Genomic DNA, 21,645 nt, shown 5'->3' with positions numbered 1-21,645 from the left:
GGGATAGGGATGTTACTCTACAAACTGCACGTAATGGACCCCCCTTGAAGTATGAAAACGCAACCCTTTCCTTTTTCCCTGACTGGGTGGAGAAGTGTGGCTCAATGGTTAGAGCGGCAGACCCTGATACAGAGGTCTAGCCCGGGACCAGGGTTCAATTCCCCGCCTCGGCGGTCTTGGGCTCGAAAATTCCACGGACCTGATAATTCTCGCCTCGGTGCCTATTCCAATCATGGAGTCCCACTCTGCAACTCTGGGCAATAGCTTGCTTAATCTCCACAACGGCCCCCACAATGCTAAGGATGCCTGGCCTCCACCTTGGGGGTGCCCAGGAGTGGACGCCTCACAGGGAAAGCCAGGATGGGTTCCACAGCGGTATTCGTACAAGCGCCTTGAGACCCTTGCGGTGAGTAGTGCGCTATACAAGTATCAATTTACTTTACCCAGATGGTCCAGAAACAGCGTCGGAACTTTCTATCATTAAAGAAAAATCTTAGAGATAAAGGACCAAAATATGCTATGATGTTCCCGGCCCGACTCCGAGTGGAACTTAATTGGAGAGCCTGGTTTTTTGAGAATCCGTAGGTGGCGGCGGATTGGTTGGATAGTGTGACTACTACAGACATGGAGGACCAAGACCGAGACGAGCAGGAGGAACAGTAAAAATGTAAAAAGGGGACAGCGGGTTTATGTTTTCTTATGCTGAGGATGAATGGATGGCGGAAGCCGGGAGGAGCGAGCTGCACGATCTGAGCTTTTTAATTGAGAGTGTATTGTATTTTGTCTTGTGCTTCTTTGTTTTAAACTGCATTGTTGCACTAATGGAGCTTTTAAATTGGAGATTGCATTTTGTTCTGTGCCTCCTTGTTCTTATTTGCACTATTGCCTATTCCTTCCTCCCATCTTTAAACCCTTGCACTGCTTTTGCTTGCTCCTACGGCGGAAAGCCGGGAGATCTCGCGCTGTGCTCTGTTTTTTGTACGGACATCAGGAGTGTGTTGGTGTCACTTGGGGCACTTTACCATCAGGCCACCACTTACATGATAGCCGCGCCGCTCTTCTCTATCACCTTAGCGCTGCATCTCGCCTCGCCGCCCTCTCAGCCGATTAGGAGCTGAGGGGCATTGTGGGACTGGGAGGCAGTGTTCCAGTCTGGTGGCCATCTTGGAGAGGCAGGCTTGTTAGTCAGCGGACTAGGCTTGCTGCTTCTAGAGGGCGGGCACTATAAAGCTAGACGGGGTCACCTCCGCGCAGCGGACACGAGCAGCAGTGGGCGCGCATTATGTGCGCCAAAGGAGCGCCAAAGGAAAGCCCGTCTGCGCCCGTCAGCGTCCCGGAGGCAGACGGGTAGGGGATTCCCAGGCGTACTCTCCGGGGCTCTTACTCAGGTACTCCTCAGCATCCCTGCGAGCAGCAGTGGGCGAGCAGCAGTGGGCGCGCATTATGCGCACCAAAGGAGCGCCAAAGGAAAGCCCGTCTGCGCCCGTCAGCGTCCCGGAGGCAGACGGGTAGGGGATTCCCAGGCATACTCTCCGGGGCTTTTACTCAGATACTCCTCAGCATCCCTGCTAAGTATAAGAGGAAACCTTATCAGCGGGTGTTCAGGGGGATACAACTGCTCAGTGAGTAATTTGCACTGCCCCAAATGCGGGTGGACTTCAAAAAAGGCTTTAGCTCATGAAGCCGCTGAGGGGCAGGATGCTCAGGTTGCTACTAAGAATGGCAAGGGAACGGCGGACAGTAACTTTCCTTGTGCGCTGCTGAACACTCGGTCGGTGAGCAAACATGCTCTGGATCTTTTTAACCTTTTGCTAGAACGCAAGCCCGCTTGTCTTTTCCTGACAGAAACCTGGTTAGGCGAGCTTTCAGGTCCTGACATTGCTGCTGCCCTCCCCCCGAATTATTTTTTGATTCGGAAAGATCGAGCAGCTGGCAGAGGCGGGGGGGTGGCTTTAGTGATCGATAGGCGCTACAGCTGCTCCATGGTCCCGACTGAGGCCATTGATGGAGCAGAGGCCCTCGGCTTCTGTTTGACTCTTTCGCCCTACCAATCCTGCGCAGGACTGTTAGTCTATAGACCCCCGGGTTCTATCGGGGCTTTTCATGAGGAGCTATATACGGCGGTATCTGCCTTCAGTGTGAAGTTTAAACACTGCCTATTGCTGGGCAATTTTAATATCCACATGGATGAGTCTGGTGCGACAGACACCATGAAAGTATTTGATACCACTGGATCACTGGGCCTACTACCCTATTTGGTGTCCCCTACCCATAATAAAGGCCACATTCTTGATCAAATCTTCTCTACGGTCCCTATTCTAGCAGCTGTACCTGAACCAGTGCTGTGGTCTGACCACTTGCTGGTTAGTTTTGACATCCTGTGTAAGTCCAGGACCCATAACAGGGGTCCTGGCCACAACTCTCAGCCACAGCGTGCTTTGGGCCGTATTTCGGTGGATATGGTGATGCAGTACCTAATGTCTTATCCTTGCGAGCTCACGGGTAGCCTGGAGGACGACTTTCGCTCATGGTTGGCACGCTGCCTTGATGAACTCACACCCATTCTACCGGCGCATAAGAACTCGGCGCGGGCCTCGGCTCCTTGGTTTACGCCGGCACTTAACACCAGCCGGAGGCATTGCAAGAAGGCAGAAAGAGCATGGAGATCGAAATATGAAGAGGCTCTTAAAGTGGCCTATAAGCAGTATGTTAAGGCTTATCACAAAGACATCTATTCAGAAAAGAAGGCTTATTATGCTAGGAGGATTGAGGAGGCATCTAATATGAGTAAAGAAATCTTCACGATTGTGAAGGAATTCACATCCCCTGCTTCAGCGACTACTAAGAGCGCTTTCTTGGAGCCATGGATCGTGGATCTAGCAGGTTTTTTGCTAATAAAATCTGTAGCATTCAGGCCACGTTCGGGCCGCCTGTGGCAGAAGTGACTGATAATGCTGCACCTCTCCATCTTCGGACGGAACTGAATAGATCTACGCTGTCTGAATTTCCGCTTATCAGCCACCTGACTTCGTTGGATCTGCTTTATAAAATGAAATCAGGATCCCCGATGGACCCCTGCCCTGCCAAGTTTTTAGCTAAAATTGCTCCGGCCATTAACCCCATCGTGAATCCCATTTTAAATCGCTCTCTTGAGTCAGGGGTAGTGCTGCAGGCATGGAAACAGGCTCAGGTGCTACCCCTTCTGAAAAAACCGACTCTCGACCCTAAATGCCATTCTAACTACCGGCCCATTTCCCTGCTTCCGGTCTTGGCAAAGGTAATGGAAAAACACGTTCAGACAGTCCTTTCGGACTTTGTTGAAGTGCATGATGTCCTTCATCAGACGCAGTCAGGTTTCAGGGCCAATTTGAGCACTGAAACTGCTCTGTTGGAGGTTTCAGAGGCCATTAAGGAGGTTCTTGACAGGGGAGGGAAAGCGCTGTTGATGATGTTGAACTTGTCGGCGGCGTTTGACACCGTCCCCCACAGTTGTCTCCTTGCTAGACTCTCGGAGATCGGGGTTGAGGGGACAGTGTTCAGCTAGTTCAAATCCTTTCTTTCAGACCGCCAACAGACGGTCTGGGCCCCCCCCCCGTACTCAGCCATGGTGCCGCCTTTGGAGGTGGGTGTTCCTCAGGGATCCATTCTGAGCCCCACTCTCTTTAATATCTATATGGCCCCTTTGGCGGTGCTGGCTGAGTCGTGTGGTGCCCAGATCGTCTCCTACGCTGATGACACCCAGCTTCTCTTCACCTTCGAGAAGAACATCGATTTTGATGAGGAGCGGATCAGGATTTGCCTGAACACCGTCTTCGCCTGGTTCCAGCGTAATCAGTTGAAGTGTAACTCCGATAAATCAGAGGTTCTTTTCTTTGGTTGCTCCCCTGTCCCTGGCTGGAAATCGTGGTGGCCGTCCGAGATGTTTCCTCCAGCCACAGACACTTCGGTGGCGAAAAATCTCTGAATGAAAATGGATAATGGTCTCTCTTCAAACCTCAGATCATGAGCCTGGTTGGACAGTGTTTTGGCTTGCTCAAGATGCTGAAGAAATTCCTTCCACTCTTATCTATTTCTCATAGAAGGACAATTGTCCAGGCGCTGATAGGATCCAGACTGGATTACGCGAATGTGCTTTATCTCGGCCTCCCTGACTATCTTTTGTCCCGTTTGCAGGTGGTGCAGAACTCTGCGGCGCGGGAAATTTTTGATCTTGGCCGTAGATCCCATGCGTCTGGGATCCTGCAATCGCTCCACTGGCTGCCCATTCGAGAACGTATTGTTTTTAAGACCCTCACAATTGCATTCAAGGCTCTGCATGGCAAGGGCGCGCGATACCTGAGGAACAGGATTGGCTTTCACCATCCAGCCAGAGCACTTCGCTCAGCTTCACTGGCCTTGGCCAGAACACCGGCCATTAAAAAAGCCCGTACTGGCAGTCGTCCGTTTAAATATCTAGCGCCCAGGGCCTGGAACGACTTGCCAGTGGCTTTAAGGAGAATCGACAATCTATTATCTTTCAGAAAAGAGCTCAAGACATGGCTCTTCAGCCAGTCATCTCATCTGTGTCTTCCTTTTGTGCTATATGGGTCTGCTAGCGCCGGGACACTCTGTCTGAGTAGCTGAGCGCTATACAAATCCCCTAATAACATAACATAACATAACATAAAGCTTTCCTTAGATTTGCTATGTCTGCATAGGTGCTGCAATATGTGGACCTGAAATGGGGTGGCAGCGGCGAAGTGCGAGAGCGGGGTAAGGTGGCGGGCGAGTGTAGGCCCTCCTCTCTTTTCTACCTCTAGTTAGTTGTAGATTAGTATTGGGGTGTGATGGGCGACAGGCACACTGTTAGTTGGGGATGCGCGTAAGCGACATGCAGGGGTGTAGGGTGGGGGGTGGGGGGAGAAGAGTTGAAGAGATTCTTGTATTATTCTATGACACATTATTAGCAACTGGTTTAATTTTTTCTATGTTTTGTGTTACCGATGGCACCCATATATTGGATTTGATTAGCATGCAGAAGACACCAGATGATCACTTTGCTTTTTCCTATGATGATGGGGGGTAGTGAACTCAAGATTATATATTGGAATGTGAATGGGTTGGGGGACAAGATCAAGCGTAGTGTGGTTCTTCAATACCTCAGGCGTCATGCACAGGATGTGGTCCTGCTTCAAGAAACACATTTAGTTGGAAACTCATGCATGGCTATGCACAGAATGGGATACAAACTGGTTGCGCATGCAGGGTTCACCTCTGGGTCTAGGGGGGCGGGTATCCTGATTCGAAAGGCACTCCCCTTAGTGATAGATTCCACGTGGGCGGATGACAGAGGGAGATATGTTTTGGATTTCGGGTAGACGGGAAGGGCATGTTCTTACCCTCTTGTCGGTGTATGTCCCCCCGGGTTTGCAATCTACCTCATTCTCTGATTTAGGGAAATTGTTACTCGAGTTACTGGTGGGACTTTTGATTGTAGGCGGTGATTTCAACGCTGTGGTTTCTGGGGGTTTGGATAGATATCCCCCACGAGATACAGGGCGCGCCCAGAGGTGGCTGCCCGATTTTTTGGATGCAATGGGCTTGATGGACACCTGGAGACTGTTTCACCCAGATAAGAAGCAATACACTTTCCACTTGGGTGTACACGGCAGCCTCTCCCGGTTAGATTATTGTTTGGTCCCAGCGGCTCAGGTATCCTATATTATTGAAGTGGTTCATCTTGCTAGGGGCATTTCAGCCCACTCCCCACTATGGCTTTGGTTCTGTGTCACGCCGCATTCAGCAGGTAGGATAGCCCCTATTAATCCATGGTATATGCGAAACCCTAAAATCCGTAAGGATCTTTTAAAGGCTCTAGATTAACATTTTATAGATAATGAAGGGTCGGTATCCTCTGTGGTGTCTCTCTGGGAAGCATTTAAAACGGTGATCAGGGGTCAAGCGGTATCGTTAATAGCTGGGACCAAAAAGGAAAGGAATAAAGAGATTGTTGCAGTTGAAATTAGGAGACTGGAGGAAGAACTGGAGCAAGGGGTGACTTGAGCTAACTTACATATTTTGAGCCTTAAAACAACATGATTATAAATCTTTGGTCACAGATAGGGCCAGAGCTCTTAGCAGGGAACAGAAGGGACGGCTCTATGATCTCGGAGATTAAGCGGGGAGGTTGATCGCTTGGTTGGACAAAAAAGAGGAGGCCGCGCGTGTTGTTCCGGAACTTGTCACGGATGGGGGGAGCTGCTTACTGACCCCCAGAATATAGAGGACAGTTTTGCGAGGTATTTCCAAACTGTTTATGCCTCGGTCTCGGATCGACCGGTGGAGGACTCCCATTTATTGCTTCGGGATATACAGCTTCCTTGTTTGTCTACGGAGGATAGTGACTTTATGGATAGTCCCCTGACTACTGATGAAATAGCTCAAGCTATTCGATCATTGAACTCAGGCAAGGCAATGGGACCAAACGGACTCCCAATTGAGCTGTAGACCAGATAGACTAGCTTATTACCTTAAGGGTATGTTTGTTGAGGCACGGGAGTAGGGAGTCATTCCTAGGGACCAGAGAGTGGCGTCGGTGGTGGTAATCCATAAGGACAGTAAACCGAAGAAAAAGGTGTGCCTCGTATAGACCTATTTCTTCGTTAAATGCGGAACCCAAAACATTGGCCAAAATCCTCTCTAATAGACTAATAGTCACCCAGACCAATCAGGATTTATCCCCCATAGAAATACTGCCTTGAATTTAAGAAGGTTACATGGCGTGATAGCCAGAGCTCATACTTTGCAGGAACAGTCCGTGATCGCTTCTCTTGACGCAACGATGGCCTTTGATACAGTTGAATGGTCCTATTTATGAGCGGTCTTGGCTAAATTTGGATTTGGATTCGATTTTATTGGCTGGGTGCGGTTATTATACGCTAAACCACTTGCCCAGGTAGTGGTTAACGGACGAGTTTCGGCAACCTTTCATCTGGGGCAGAGCACGAGACAGGGTTGCCCCCTCTCCCCCCTCCTTTTCTCCCTGGCGCTGGAACCCCTGGCGGCTTGGATCTGGTGGGAACCATCAATTCGTGGAATACGATGGTCCCCTGAGTGGGAAGATCGGATCTCCTTATATGCGGATGATATTCTGTTATATTTGACCTCCCCTCGGAAATCCCTCATGGTGGTATGCGACGTTCTTGTCTCTTTCGGCAAGAACTCCGGACTCTCCATTAACTGGAATAAATCTCTTTTGTATGTCCTCAATGGGGAAGCCCTGGTTCCTCCGAGGAACTGTCCCATTCAGATCAATACGTGTGGTTTTAAATATCTTGGCATTTTTGTTTCTCTGGACCCGACGCCATGTTGGAAATCTTCTCCCCCCTCTGCAGAGGCTTAAGAGTGACTCCGCTCATTGGCGAAAGCTCTTGATCTCTTTGTTGGGTCGGGCAGCCCTTTTTAAGATGATGTCTCTGCCTCGCTTTCTCTATGTCCTTCAAAATACTTTAGACGCGGTGCCGGCAAGCTATTTCCGCGAGGTGGAGGGACTACAACGTAGTCTGTTATGGGAGGGAAGGCCTCGTATTGCGTTAGCCAAGCTGACGCTCCCGTGGTATGACGGAGGTATCGCCCTCCCAGATATCAAGCGTTATTACTGGGCCTCCCAATTGGCTGCTATTAATCATGGAACATATGGGCCTGTCGCTGATCCAGGGTACGCTATGGATAAATGGCTCCTCCCGGGGGGTAATTATAATAGGGCACTGTATTCTAAGCCAGTGAAACTGGGACTGACGGGACCGACGAAACATGCAGTGAAAATCTGGCATGATGCCACGAGCTCTCTGGGGTGGAAGGACAAACTACACTTGCAACCCCACTTTTTGATTCGGAACGATTAGGTAAGCTATGGAACACAAAGGGATTTGATAAATGGGAGCTGATAGGAATTTCAACTGTGGGGGACATGTGGGGCAAGGGAAGGATTAAATCGTTCAAAGAAATGCAGGTAGAATTTGAGCTTTCAGGACCGGAATATTTCCGCTATATGCAAATCCGTCATTCATTAATGGCCGCTTTGCCTCTGGGGGAGAAATTACCGGAGGCATCGCCTCTTGAGGATAGAATCTTATATGGTCATCTCCCCGACAAAACGATCGCCCTGATCTACAAGAAATTAATCAATAATAGGGCGGATCTACTTAAGGAACTGAGGGTTCAGTGGACTAGAGATGGGATAGAATTGGATGATGAAGATTGGCAATCAGTTGTATCCTCTCCAAAAATGGTTGCTATACCTGCAAGGCTGCGATTTGTACAGTTAAAGATTTTACACAGGGTCTATGTCACTGGCCCCCGCCTAGTGCGGATGGCGTTGTCGGAAGATGGAGTGTGGGTTCGACGAAAATGTGGCTAAGAGGGTACTTTCTTACATATCCTTTGGGAGTGCCGTTATATAACTTAGTATTGGGGCAAGATTCGTAATACTATTCAAGAGGTCACGGGGTCTCTTTGCTGCCGAAGGCGCGGAGATGCCTTCTCAATATATGGGAACCTACGGATCTAAACAATGCACAGACACAGTGGACCACACTGGGCTATATGATAGCGAAAATAAATATTGCCCAACAATGGGGTGCTGAGTTACCCCCCAACCTCGAAAACTGGAAAAAGGACTTAGACTGGAGTATGTTCCGAGAAAAAACTGTGTACATGGCAAGAGGGCGTCCCCGAAAATGGGCCTTAATTTGGAATCAATGGAATGGATATAGAGGAGAGATTTGTGTACCACCTAGAAATTCAATATTTGAAGTTCCCTCATCCCCGTGAAGCTTTTGACAAATATGTACTTTGGTTCTGCTCCCCCACCCCCTTTTATTTTGCAAATGTGTTGCAGATTATATTGTGATTCGTCTGTATTGTGTCTCTCTTTGTTTGATGCCTTGTTTCAATAAAAAGAATTATAAAAAAAAAACAAGTGAAGTTCTCCAATTGCAACACGAATAATGTTGTGCATTGTGTACAATGCACCTTGCGAACTGGCATACATAGGGCAAACCACGTAGTCCATTAAAGCCAGAGTACTACAACATAGATCTAGAATAAGGTCCGCGGGGCCTAGCACGCCACTTATAGAGCACTACAAAATATCTAAACCACACATGAAACAATATCCATGTGGCACTTTTATCTCCACCTGTTATTAAGCAGGAGGTACCTGACCTGTTTTTTTTAAATCTATTGAATGCACAATAGATATGTTTAGCACCCTAAATGTGATTATAGTTTGTGAATATTATTTAAGGACTTCTGTCCTTCCAATGTCCTGAAGAGATCATCAGTTAAACGACCTAAAACACGTTGACACTATCCTTTGGAGCAGTCTTTCAATTTAGAATACTCTAAAGGAATATTTTGGACACACACCAAAGAAACAGAAGACAAGTCTGGTCTCTATGTGAACTCTCTTAATGACTACCTCCTTTGTGGACGGTACATCCAATTTATTTGGGAGACAGCCACACAGGTTTGAAGATACTGGAAGGCTGAAGAAAGATTCTAGTTGTCATTACTTTTCTTATCTTACGCATTTTGTTGTATGTACTAATAAGGCGATTGATTGTCCTCCTTTTTATAATATTGGTTCTATTTTTTGTAATGTACATGTGCACTTTTGGCTCCACATGTTGTAAAGCAGCAGGTACCTGACCTGTTTTTTTAAATCTATTGACTGCACAATAGAAATGTTTAGCACCCTAAATGTGATTATAGTTTGTGAATATTATTTTAATAGGTACTTCTGTTCTTCCAATGTCCTGAAGAGGTCCACTGTTAAACGGGCCAAAACACGTTGACACTATCCTTTAGAGATGTCTTTCAATTTAGAATACTCTAAAGGAATATTTTAGACACACCAAAGAAACAGAAGTCAAGCCTGGTCTCTGTGTGTGAAATCTCTTAATGAATTGTACTGATAATAATATGGAACCCTACCTCACCGAGCTGACTGTATGACTATGACACAAGCGAAACTCTATGCACCTCTAAATGCTAATTGCACAGGCGTTATGAATATATTTATCTAATCACCCTAGATAGCATATCACCTTCTACCTTCATATCTGTTTGCTGCTATAACTGTTATAATTGTTATTATAATGTCAATCTGTAATCATCTATGTTAAGCGCTCTGATACCCACGGGTCTTGTTCGCGCTATAAAAACACTATAAATAAATAAATAAAAATAAATAAATGTAGTCAGCACACACCATTTATGGAAGAAAAGCTATATCGGGAAAGGCTTATCTGTATGGCTCCCAAGGGCCCGTTTTGTCTTTTTATTCTTCTTTATGAGTTGAGTGTCACATTGGGGTTTCTGTTCCGTTTGTTGTGCAGTCTATGGGATGACACTATTCTAATGAGAGCTTGGGCCCGAAAGACAAATACTTATTTGGATAATTAACCTAAAGTCCTTTGGTTGATGTTGAGAAACTGGCCCGGACTTAATGATTCAAGACTAAAAAATAAGTACGTGCAGACTTCAAAGTACTCTGCAAGAAACGTTTCTCTGCTGCCATCACCATACCCATGTGTAGAGAAAGAAAGGGAAACAAAGGGAATGCAAGGAAGAAAGAGAGAGGGAGGAAAAAATATTCAAATATAGTGCAACTCTCCTCTAAATATTTTACTGCCTTTGATATTAAGGAAAGAAACCTCTGAGACGCATAATCAGTTCAATAGGCCCCACCATTCTGTATGTTTCTGGCAAAGCCTAATTTGAAGGAAAACTACTGCATGCACTGAAGATATGGGCTGCACACGGCAAACCACCCACTGACCTCTGCAGAACCAACAAGCAGGTAATGCAGGCCTAGTAAACAGCCCTATGCCTGAGGTTAGAACATAATCTGTAACATGCACAGACGACTCAGGCACAAGGGCTTGAGTCTTTTCTGCTCACATCACTAATATAAGTAAAAATTAATGACCTGATTGAGCACCTGAACCTCTGTGATTAGAATAAAGTAATCTGAACCTATGCTTAAATAATGCCTCTGCCACAAAATACTGGGGGCTTTAACTGATAGGGTCGCCCAGGTGGAAGAGAGTACTCGGAGGTGAAAGGTGGCCGGAGAGGAGGGATGTAGCACCCACAGGTGACCGTAACCAGGGGTACCACCCTGTATTTGCTAATCAAGACGCACTGTGGCAGTATTTAGATCTGCTGTGAGATAAAAAAACGTTATTTAACATAAAGACAAGCACTGAGATTGGCATTGAGTTGTTTGTTGTATATGCTGGCTGGCTGTTAAGCTCTAAGCACTTTGCACCGATACTACCTCCCTGGGAAGCCTGTGACTGCTTGCCCTCGTTATCCTGAGAGTCAAGTGTAGGAATTGTGGGACTTGGCACTGTTTGCAGATGGACACCAGTGGCAAGCAGCCTAAACCACCATGGCTGAGGTCATTATCTCCTGCCTGTCCCACACTCCCTTTCCCCCACAAATAGGTCTGATGGGTCCCTTCATGCTTTTGACAGATATCAGATGTTTATTGGTACTAAACTCAATGGATCTCAGTCTACTACATTTCGGGAGGATAACAGCCCTTACAGTAGAATCAATAGTAGATTGAGCCCCCAAGCCTGGTTCACGAAAAGTGTGCTATTAACAAGTGTTAGCTTCTCCAGAGTTAGAAAAAGGCAACTTAGCACACCTTATCCTTTACTGCCCTAAGATCAAGACATTCTGGACCAAAGTCAGGGACTTCATAAACAATATAGTGGGACACCCCATACAGCCTGATTTCGTAGGGATAGTCACGCTTTCATGGCCCCTGAACTCCAAGCCAAAGAGGATAGATATCTGATCGACCTCCTGCTCACAGCAGCGGTTAAAACCATCCTTACGAACTGGAAGGACACAGGGAGGGCTACTTTCAAAAGCTGGTTTAACTGGGTTACCTTCCTCAGGGGGGCGGATAACATAACAGCAAGCTATTCACCCAGCCACTCAGCAAGAGGCGAGATGTGGTCCTTCCTTGATAAACACCTGGGATCGCACAAACCTCCCTAGGCAGCCCAACATTATGCACCACAACGCCTGGAAGCAGGGCGAACAACGAACATGCTTCCTACCCTGTCCCACCCTCTCCTCTCTTTCTCTTTTCTTTCCTATTTTCACCCTTCTCTCTCCGAGGGTAATACAAGAGTTCATCACAGCCAGTTACGCCAAGATACCGATCATGACCGCCTGCACAGCCGACCACCCATGTCTGACGTTACGCCTACTGTAACCCCAACGGCGTTGGTAGTCCATCTGTATTGCCCTCACTGTATCGGTACTGTACTGTATATACAATAATCTTCTAATAAAATTCTTTGAAATAAAAAAATATATATGGTATACACAAGTGTGAGATACAGCAAGGTAGAACAAGGAAGTTCTTCTGCAGTGTTAGATAGAGCGAGAAAAGAGAAGGAATGTGTACTGAGGTAATGTACACCAGAGCTATAATGATTGTAAAATAAACTAAATGTGAAGGAAGAAGGGTGAGATACAGAAGTGGTAATATGGGTCGGCTGTGCAGTAGTATAAATTACACCAGGTTAACATGGACTGGCTGGATAAATAAGTTACAGAAGCACGGAGTGCATAAGCACATAAATCAATAGAGGTAACAAACAGAGTGCTCACTAGTTTGAGATACTCAAAAAGTACAAGAAGCATGATGCAAACCAGCGTGAAAAACACCAGAATTATGAAAAAAGGAGCACTGGTTTTAGATGGACTAGCCAAAGGAGATTTGCAATATGCACAACTGTAAGATACACAAGAGACAAATAAGTGTGGTGTGTGAGATTCACCAAGATTATGAAAAAGTGGGTTGTGCACTAACATTAACTACCTCAGGGATACGAGAAGGAAAATACAGCATGGTTATGATAAGTAGGTTATGCACCTGTGTAAGCTCCACCAAGAAGGTCGGTGTCCACCAATGTAAAATTTGTCAGGGTAAGAGAAGCAAGGTGTTCACTAGTAAAACTACGCCAACGTTATGATATGCAGAGTGTGCACTACTGTAATACTAAGAGAAGCACAACATGCACTAGTGCAAGATAACCTGTGTTACAAAAATCAGTCCATGCATTAGTGAAAGATACACTAGCAAAAGAGACTCGAGGTGTACAATTGTGCAAAATATACATGGGTAAAATAAAAATGGTTTATACACGCATGGGATTTAAGAGGGTATGAAATGCATGGTGAGCACCAGTGGTAGATACAACAGGGGTAAAATAAGCTGAAATGTGTAAAATGACAAAATACACCAAGTTTACGAGAAAGCAGTTTGTGCATTAATGTACGATACACAACAGCGGGAGAACCAGAGATCCTAGAGATAAGCTGTGTGTGTAGTGTGTACTATTGTCAGATACACCAGGGTATGAGAAGCAGCATCTTAGTGCTACCTGAAATCACAGATTTAGATGGGGTCCCATCTCTATAGCATGTAATGTTGATTATCATCGACTGAGGATGCAATACATTATGCATACGTAGTGTTAATTTTTACTTTATCTCTTTTCAAGTTATTTGGCCTTACCTGCTCTGTTGATCTCTATGATCTCCTCCTGAGCTAGGGGGCACGAATCCCCCTGGGCACTCCTGTGCGGTGACTGCATGTCAGGTTTACAGTAATTGGGTGATCCTGGCTGCGGGGGCCGCGGGATGTGTTTGTTCTTTTTCTTTGGTAGCTTCTGTTTTGCCATCGCCAGGGAGTAGTACATTCCAAAGTTATTCACAATAACTGGGACCGGCATAGCTATGGTGAGCACGCCAGCCAAGGCGCACAAGGCGCCCACCAGCATCCCAGACCAGGTCACTGGGTACATGTCCCCATAGCCTAAAGTTGTCATGGTCACCACAGCCCACCAAAAGCCAATAGGGATGTTCTTGAAGTTGGTGTGCTTGCTTCCTGTGATGTCATCGCGGTCAGCACCAATCCTCTCGGCGTAATAAATCATGGTGGCGAAAATCAAGACGCCCAGGGCCAGAAAGATAATGAGCAACAGGAACTCATTGGTGCTGGCCCGGAGCGTGTGCCCAAGAACTCTCAGGCCTACAAAATGGCGGGTCAGCTTGAAGATCCTCAGGATCCGGACAAAGCGGACCACCCTTAGGAACCCCAGGACATCCTTGGCAGCTTTAGAAGAAAGACCACTCAAGCCCACCTCCAGGTAGAAGGGCAAGATGGCCACAAAGTCAATAATGTTCAAACTGCTCTTGATGAACTCCATCTTATCAGGGCAGAAGAGGACACGCATGAAGAACTCAAGAGTAAACCAAATTACGCACATGCCCTCCACGTAGGTGAGGAAGGGTTCTGTCTCCACCTCTAGGATGGTGTTTGTCTTGGTAATGTTCCCTTCCACTGTAGTCTCTGTCCTGTTCGTGATGTGGTTGAATGCCTCATGTGTCTCCAGGCAGAAGGTGGTGATGGAGATGAGGATGAAGAAGAGGGATGCGAATGCGACATACTGCCAGGCCGAATCAAGGAGGTGCAAGGGAGAAAGAGAGAAAAGAAAAAGAGACTTCAATAAATATTGGCTTTGGAAACAATCCACCAGCATGCCAAACAACCTTCAACCATTTTGATTGTGGTACAAGTGGACTACCCAGGGCTTTGCATGGATCATTAAAAGATCCTTCACTCATTGGTTTATAGCTGAATATTGAACTAGATGATTATACATATTATGACTGCTGGTTGCATTGATCAGACCAATATTTTATCAAATCATAGTATATCTTACTATAATACATGGATTTCGAGGCCACTAACAAAGACGCACATTTTCTCCAACTAATTAAAATGTTGCCAATAACAGCCTGGTCTTGTAGGTGTGCCTCTTGGTATGATTCCATGATAGTTTCCTCCGCACGTCCCTGAATTACTGTTTCTGCTACTAGGTAAGACTGAGGAATCCAAAACCATAGATAAAGAAGAGAAACACACAATAGATCAGTCAATCTCGCACAGTCAAACATATAATCACATAACGAGAAGCACCTCTCCCACCAACGTGCACACAGCCACAAATATAAAGTATATGTTCTCAAAACTTTAGTGACATACAGGCACAGTGAAACGAACACCAATCGCCCACCCATGCAGAAATTCCTGCAAAGACAGGCACAGGCGTCAAAAATTACCACTCACGCGCTAAAACATCAAAAATGAGGCAAACACAAGCAGACAAATATACTGACACAGTCAAACAAAGACATCCATCCACATCAGCACAGACAGTGTCAGGCATAAACATGCATTCACAGCCAAATCGCGAGGCTCACCTTACAGCATTTACTCATCTTTCATCCGGCTTCTCACAGAAATCGTAGACCTGTGCATTAAAAACCCCTCTATCAGCGGTTCGGCTCCCCCTGAAAAATCACGTTATTTGCATTGATGTTCCTAATGATTGTCTATTCATTAGCGAATTCTGGCTGTCAGTCGACAGCATTGTAACTGACTTAGTTGCAAACACTTCCTCCATACCTAAGGAAAACAGAATTGGACAACACAGGAGATGTGTATTAGCATGTACCAAACCGTTAAAAAAGCAATGGTAATGAGATTTCCTGTTAATAATATTCCCTAACGTAAAATTACAACTCAAGTCGAACCCAGAGGAAAACGTAGGAGACCTTTGGTGCTGCCGTGCTTAAGGCTCATATTTCTTTGAAGGAGGCACTTTGCAGCTTCATTAAGATTTGTTTGTCAGAATAGCAATAACAAAAATATTGTCTGACATAAAAATCGTGTCCTAAATATTGTTCACCGAAATATCACGAGGCAATATTTTTGTAAAGAATATTTAGGACAGAATCCTGTTGTCAGACGATATTTAGACCAAGGTTTTATGGCACAATATCTTCATGAGGGAGTCTCTAATATCAAATGGTTTTGGCCCTTAAATGATTTTACGAGAGCATTTAGCAGCTTAGGCTGGGTTTTGACCAACCGTAATTCTGACAAAATATTTCTAATACTTCCAGTGAAGAAATCGCTGTTCCTTGGTTCTCTTTAAGGCGCCATCTTTGAAAGGATCCCAGGAAGATGCCAATATCTCCAGCACTGCTTAATTTGAGCCGGAGATTTCCAGTGCTGAGCACCAACACTTAATTGGTTTCCGGTGCTCGGCACCGGCACCTAATTGTCAATACCACACTTAGGGCAGTCTGCCACAAGGTGGCGCTGCTCATGTAATTTAGAGATGAGAAGTATAACAGTTGTTTAGGAAAGCAATATCCATTAAAAAATCACAATACCTGCCTCCTCAGCCATTCCTTTAGCTTTGGGCACCTGGAATAATCTGAACTTTTGCATTTACATCTGAGAAGGATGGTTAGTAATTGTTTTGGCAGTGATGACGGGGCGATGGGTGGTGCAAGCTGTAGTGGTCTCCTGGTCAGAGCCCTGGCACTTAATATTTTACAAATTAAGCACTGATCTCCAGCATGTATTTCCCAGCAGTCCTCAAGAACTACTGGTCACGAAACATGTTCTGGAAGATCCTTAAAGCGGTCACTAGCGAAATACTTCACTTTTGTTGCCGGAGTTCATAGAACCTAGCGTCTTTTGGTGAATCAGAGACTGGGCAATGCCAACTGCGCCGTTCTCTCATAGCAGGCCAACTACCAACAAGCCATAGAGCTCGTGTAATTCATGACTATGCGGTTCCATGCGACCATGGGGAGCAGCCAGATCTTTCGTGGTGCCTTACAGTGCAGCACAGGGAAGCAGGTGATATAGCACAGGTGGGAGTCCTCCCCACGCTATTCTCCAAGCAGTACTCATGTCACCACAAAGATTAGTGTGCTAATGTTGGCCAGGACTTGTGGTGCAAACATTTTAACAACTGTGCAGGCATAGTAACATTTCGCACACCCATGGATATAGTCAAATATCTAGATAATGATGCAGGTTCCATCACGAAATAACCACAGGAAGGTGGGCTGAGAGTTTCTGTGGGTAAACAACAAATCACGTAAAGTCTGTAAAATAAAGCTTCTGAGGCAGACTCCACCAGGAGAAAGCCGAAACACGAGTGAACTTGCAGGGGCCTAAGTAAGGTCAGGAAATCTTAGCTAACTTTGGTAAGGCCAAATGTTCTTGACAGTATAATCACATTTGCCAAAATGTCAGGATTGTGACCATCTTTGAATACATGCCCAATATAAGCACAAAGGAGGGTTGAGTAGAGGTTTGCAGATCTTTTACCAGGCATGCGAGAGTTAAGGAGGCAAGTATACTTTGCAGAGGGTAGCATGACTAGACTTTGATCACAAAAAAATATGGGACATTCCACAAACATTGCCATACGCCTACTATTGTGCATTTATGAAGGTGCACAGAACGAGTTAAATGACACTGCTCACTAACATAGAAAATACAACCAATGAGGCACGAAAGGGAAATAAATGCAACTTTTGCACACAGTATTATCCAAGATGAGTAAATTGTTTTCTGCTAGGGACTGCTAAATAATTCTGCACTGGAGCACATGAAAACATGCCCTCCTCTGGGTTAAGTCGACGCTTTCTAAAAAGCCAGGCGTGCTAAATGTATTAACATTTGCAGGGTACATACTGAAAGCTGGTGGCCATCCTGTGTATACGGGAACAGCCAGCTATGTGAGTTCTCACCTCCAGCTGGTTTAAACTGAGCCGTTCAGTAGTGGACCACCACCACCCCGCTCCGCCTTATTAAAAAAGTCAAGCCCTGCTTCCGACTGCCCCAACATAAAGAAATTTGGCCATTGTGCGTGTGTCTCTCTCTCTCACACAAACACACGCACGCACTCTCTCTCTCTCCTGTAGTGGGCACACATGTCCTCTTTTGTTACACGCATTTCGGTACACTCAAATGTCAGTACACAAACACCACTATTCATAGACACCGGTGGGTTTAGGTTTTGCGCTTATCTCCGATTCAACCTCCCCCTGCTCTGACCTCGTACCCCTCTTTTTGGTGTCTTCCACCCTATCTAACCCGTCCTCCCCAGATCACGCGTCGAAGAGCCTGGGTCCCTCTGAATTCCCAGCAGCGCTGCATCAGCTCTGCAGTACAATCCAAAGAACCGCAGATGCGGGACTGCAGCAGCGCCCACAATACCTGCAGAGAGCAGGCTGCAGCAGTGCTTGCAACACACCAAGAGAGAGGCCAGGCTGCATTACAATTACCAAAGACCTGCAGAAAGGGCAAGCCAAGCGGCGCTTTAAACCTCCAGAGAGAGTAGGCTGCAGTAGTGCTCACGACAACTGCAGAGAGAGCAGGCTGCAGCACATCTCACAATAGCGACAGAGAGAGCAGACTGCAGGGATCTTCACAATACCTGCACAGAGAGCAGACTGCAACAGTGCTCACAACACCTGCACAGAGAGCAGACTGCAGCACATCTCACAATACTGACAGAGAGAGCAGACTGCAGGGATCCTCACAACAGTTGCAGAGGGAGCAGACTGCAGCAGTGCTCACGACACCTGCAGAGAGAGAGCAGACTGCAGCTTTAGCTCACAACACTTACAGAGAAGTCAGACTGCAGCACATCTCACAATACCGACAGAGAGCAGACTGCAGGGATCTTCACAATACCTGCACAGAGAGCAGACTGCAGCACATCTCACAATACTGACAGAGAGCAGACTGCAGGGATCCTCACAACACTTGCAGAGGGAGCAGACTGCAGCAGTGCTCAAGACACCTGCAGAGAGAGAGAGCAGACTGCAGCAGTGCTCATAACACCTGCAGAGAAAGCAGACTGCAGCAGTCCTCATGACACCTGCAGAGGGAGCAGACTGCAGCAGTGCTCACGACACCTGCAGAGAGAGCAGACTGCAGCACATCTCACAATACCAACAGAGAGAGCAGACTGCAGCAGTGCTCACGACACCTGCAGAGGGAGCAGACTGCAGCAGTGCTCACGACACCTGCAGAGAGAGCAGACTGCAGCACATCTCACAATACCAACAGAGAGAGCAGACTGCAGCAGTGCTCAGGACACCTGCAGAGGGAGCAGACTGCAGCAGTGCTCACGACACCTGCAGAGGGAGCAGACTGCAGCAGTAATCACAACACCTGCAGAGACAGAGCAGACTGCAGCAGTAATCACAACACCTGCAGAGAGAGCAGACTGCAGCACATCTCACAATACAGACAGAGACAGCAGACAGCAGACAGCATGGATCTTCACAACACCTGCAGAGAGAGCAGCCTGCAGCAGGGCTCACAACACTTACAGAAATGTCAGACTGCAGCACATCACACAATACCGACAGAGAGAGCATGCTGCAGCAGTGCTCAACACCTGCAGAGAAAGCAGACTGCAGCACATATTACAATACCTGCACAGAGAGTAGCCTGCAGCAGTGCTCACAACACCTGCAGAGAAAGCAGACTGCAGCACATCTCACAATGCCTGTACAGAGAGCAGACTGCAGCAGCGCTCACAACACCTGCAGAGAGAGCAGACTGCAGGGATCGTCACAATTCCTGCAGAGAGAGCAGACTGCAGCACATCTCACAATGCCTGCACAGAGAGCAGACTGCAGCAGTGCTCACGACACCTGCAGAGAGCAGACTGCAGGGATTGTCACAATACCTGCAGAGAGCAGACTACAGCACATTTCACAATGCCTGCACAGAGAGCAGACTGCAGCAGTGCTTACGACACCTGCAGAGAGAGCAGACTGCGGGGATCTTCACAATACCTGCACAGAGAGTAGCCTGCCGCAGTACTCACAACACTTACAGAGAGGGCAGGCTGCAGCACATCTCACAATACCGGCAGAGAGAGAAGACTGCAGGGATCGTCACAATACCTGCACAGAGAGCAGACTGCAGCGGTGCTCACAACACTTACTGAGAGGTCAGACTGCAGCACATCTCACAATACCAACAGAGAGAGCAGATTGCAGGGATCTTCACAACACCTGCAGAGTGAGCAGACTGCAGGGATCTTCACAATACTGTTTACATGATGGCATCAAGAGATGGACTTCAGGAAATGCCAGGTCCCTCTGTTTCCATGACAGTGTCAAGACCACTGGCGCTTTGCATCGCTAAGTAGTCTGCCGTAACTGAATGTGCAGAAGGTAGCAAGTAGGCCATTTCACTTGTGTCATCATCATCATCATCATGGAATATTACTTTTGGCACCTTTTCACTGACATGGTGTAGGCCCAGGCTGACTTCCTCCCCCTTGCCCTATCTCATCAGCGAATCTTTGAGCCTCTTTCCTGAACTTCCTATGAATGTCCTTGATTTGAAGGGTCTGTTCCTGGCACAAAATACGGCTCTAGTGTTGGCATGGGTAGCACTGTTGGAGGAACTACTGGCAAGGAGCTTGGTGCTAGGGAGGCAGCAGCTGGCATTGGTAGTGTGCTTTGGATTGAGATATGCTGAAGGCGAATAGCCAGTAGGATCCCATCATCCTGTGAAGGACACCTTGGGGCCCACTGCATTCCAAAAGATCACCATCATGATGTGCAGGAACTGTGCCGGGTTGGTACCCTGCACTGCAAACTTTGGGAACGCCAGAAAAGGTGCCGCAGAAGGCAGCAGCACTGCTTGCAGAGGTTTTTTGGATGGAGTGACATCCACCACCTTCGGCTTTGAAGATGACACAACTCTTCTGGAGGTGGAGAACCTTGAGGCGATGACCACTGTTGGACTTGGCCCTCTCTGCAGGGTCATCCCTGAACTTTTTGCCTTCCTCCAATATTCTCTCTGACCTGTTTTTGCTGGTTTAATGACTCTGGGCACTTTACCACTGCTGACCAGTGCTAAAGTGCATATGCTCTCCCTGTGTAAAATGTATACAATGATTGGTTTCCATGATTGGCTCATTTGATTTACTGTCAGTCCCCAGTAAAGTGAACCAGGAGTGCTAGGGCTTGTAAATACAAATACTGCTTGTGGGCCTGCAGCGCTGGTTGCGCCACCCACATAAGCAGCCTTTTAAAATGTGTCTAAGGTCTGCCATTGCAGAACCTGCGTGCAGTCTGGTACCGTCATGCTGGCTGGGCAAGTGCACACACTTGCCAGCCTCTAAACCTTCCCTTTACTTCATGTGGTCACCCCTATGGTAGGCCCAAGGGCAGGGTGCATTGTAAGCATAAGGTAGGACAAGCCCTGATGTGTGTGGCATGTCCTAATAGTGAATTACAGCCGTTTTGATTTTCACTATTGTAAGGCTACCTGTTCTCATAGGCCAGAATGGCTGCTGGAATTATTACACTCTATAATCCCAGCCGGCTCAGAGAACATGGTAGAAAGTCAAGTTTAGTATGCCTGAACTCAGAATAATAATATACTTCTTTTAGTAAAGTTTATTTTAATATCCTCTGTTTGCAAATGCTACTTTTAGAAAGTTAGCATGTGCTTGCCTGATCATTTCAGCCCGCTTCCGCTAGGATGAGTATCTGCTGTCTGGTTTCTGTGAGTGACAGGGCTGGGGAATTCCAGGGGACAGTTTGGGCTGCCAGGTGGTGAATAGAGGGATTACCCCCAGGATGGGTGGGAGGAGTGCCCCTTGACTCTGAATAGGGGTGTGCTCTGCCACCACAATGCTGGCTCCACCTCCTGTGGAGCGCCTG

General features: G+C 46.9%; 1 protein-coding gene across 2 annotated transcripts in view; it reads right to left on the bottom strand.

The window, feature by feature from the left end:
- LOC147701473 (voltage-gated potassium channel KCNC1-like) overlaps positions 1–21,645 on the bottom strand; it is a 710,999-nt gene that overhangs the window by 326,171 nt on the left and 363,183 nt on the right. For both annotated transcript variants that reach the window (XM_086930147.1, XM_086930146.1), the window contains exon 2: positions 13,589–14,522. In XM_086930147.1, coding sequence (XP_086786273.1) covers positions 13,589–14,522 — 934 coding nt within the window. The remainder of the gene's footprint in view (positions 1–13,588; positions 14,523–21,645) is intronic.

This window comes from Lissotriton vulgaris, chromosome 7 (assembly GCF_964263255.1).
Source record: "Lissotriton vulgaris chromosome 7, aLisVul1.2, whole genome shotgun sequence".
NCBI classification, from domain to species: Eukaryota; Metazoa; Chordata; class Amphibia; order Caudata; family Salamandridae; genus Lissotriton; species Lissotriton vulgaris.
This window is presented reverse-complemented; position numbering and strand designations above follow the sequence as displayed.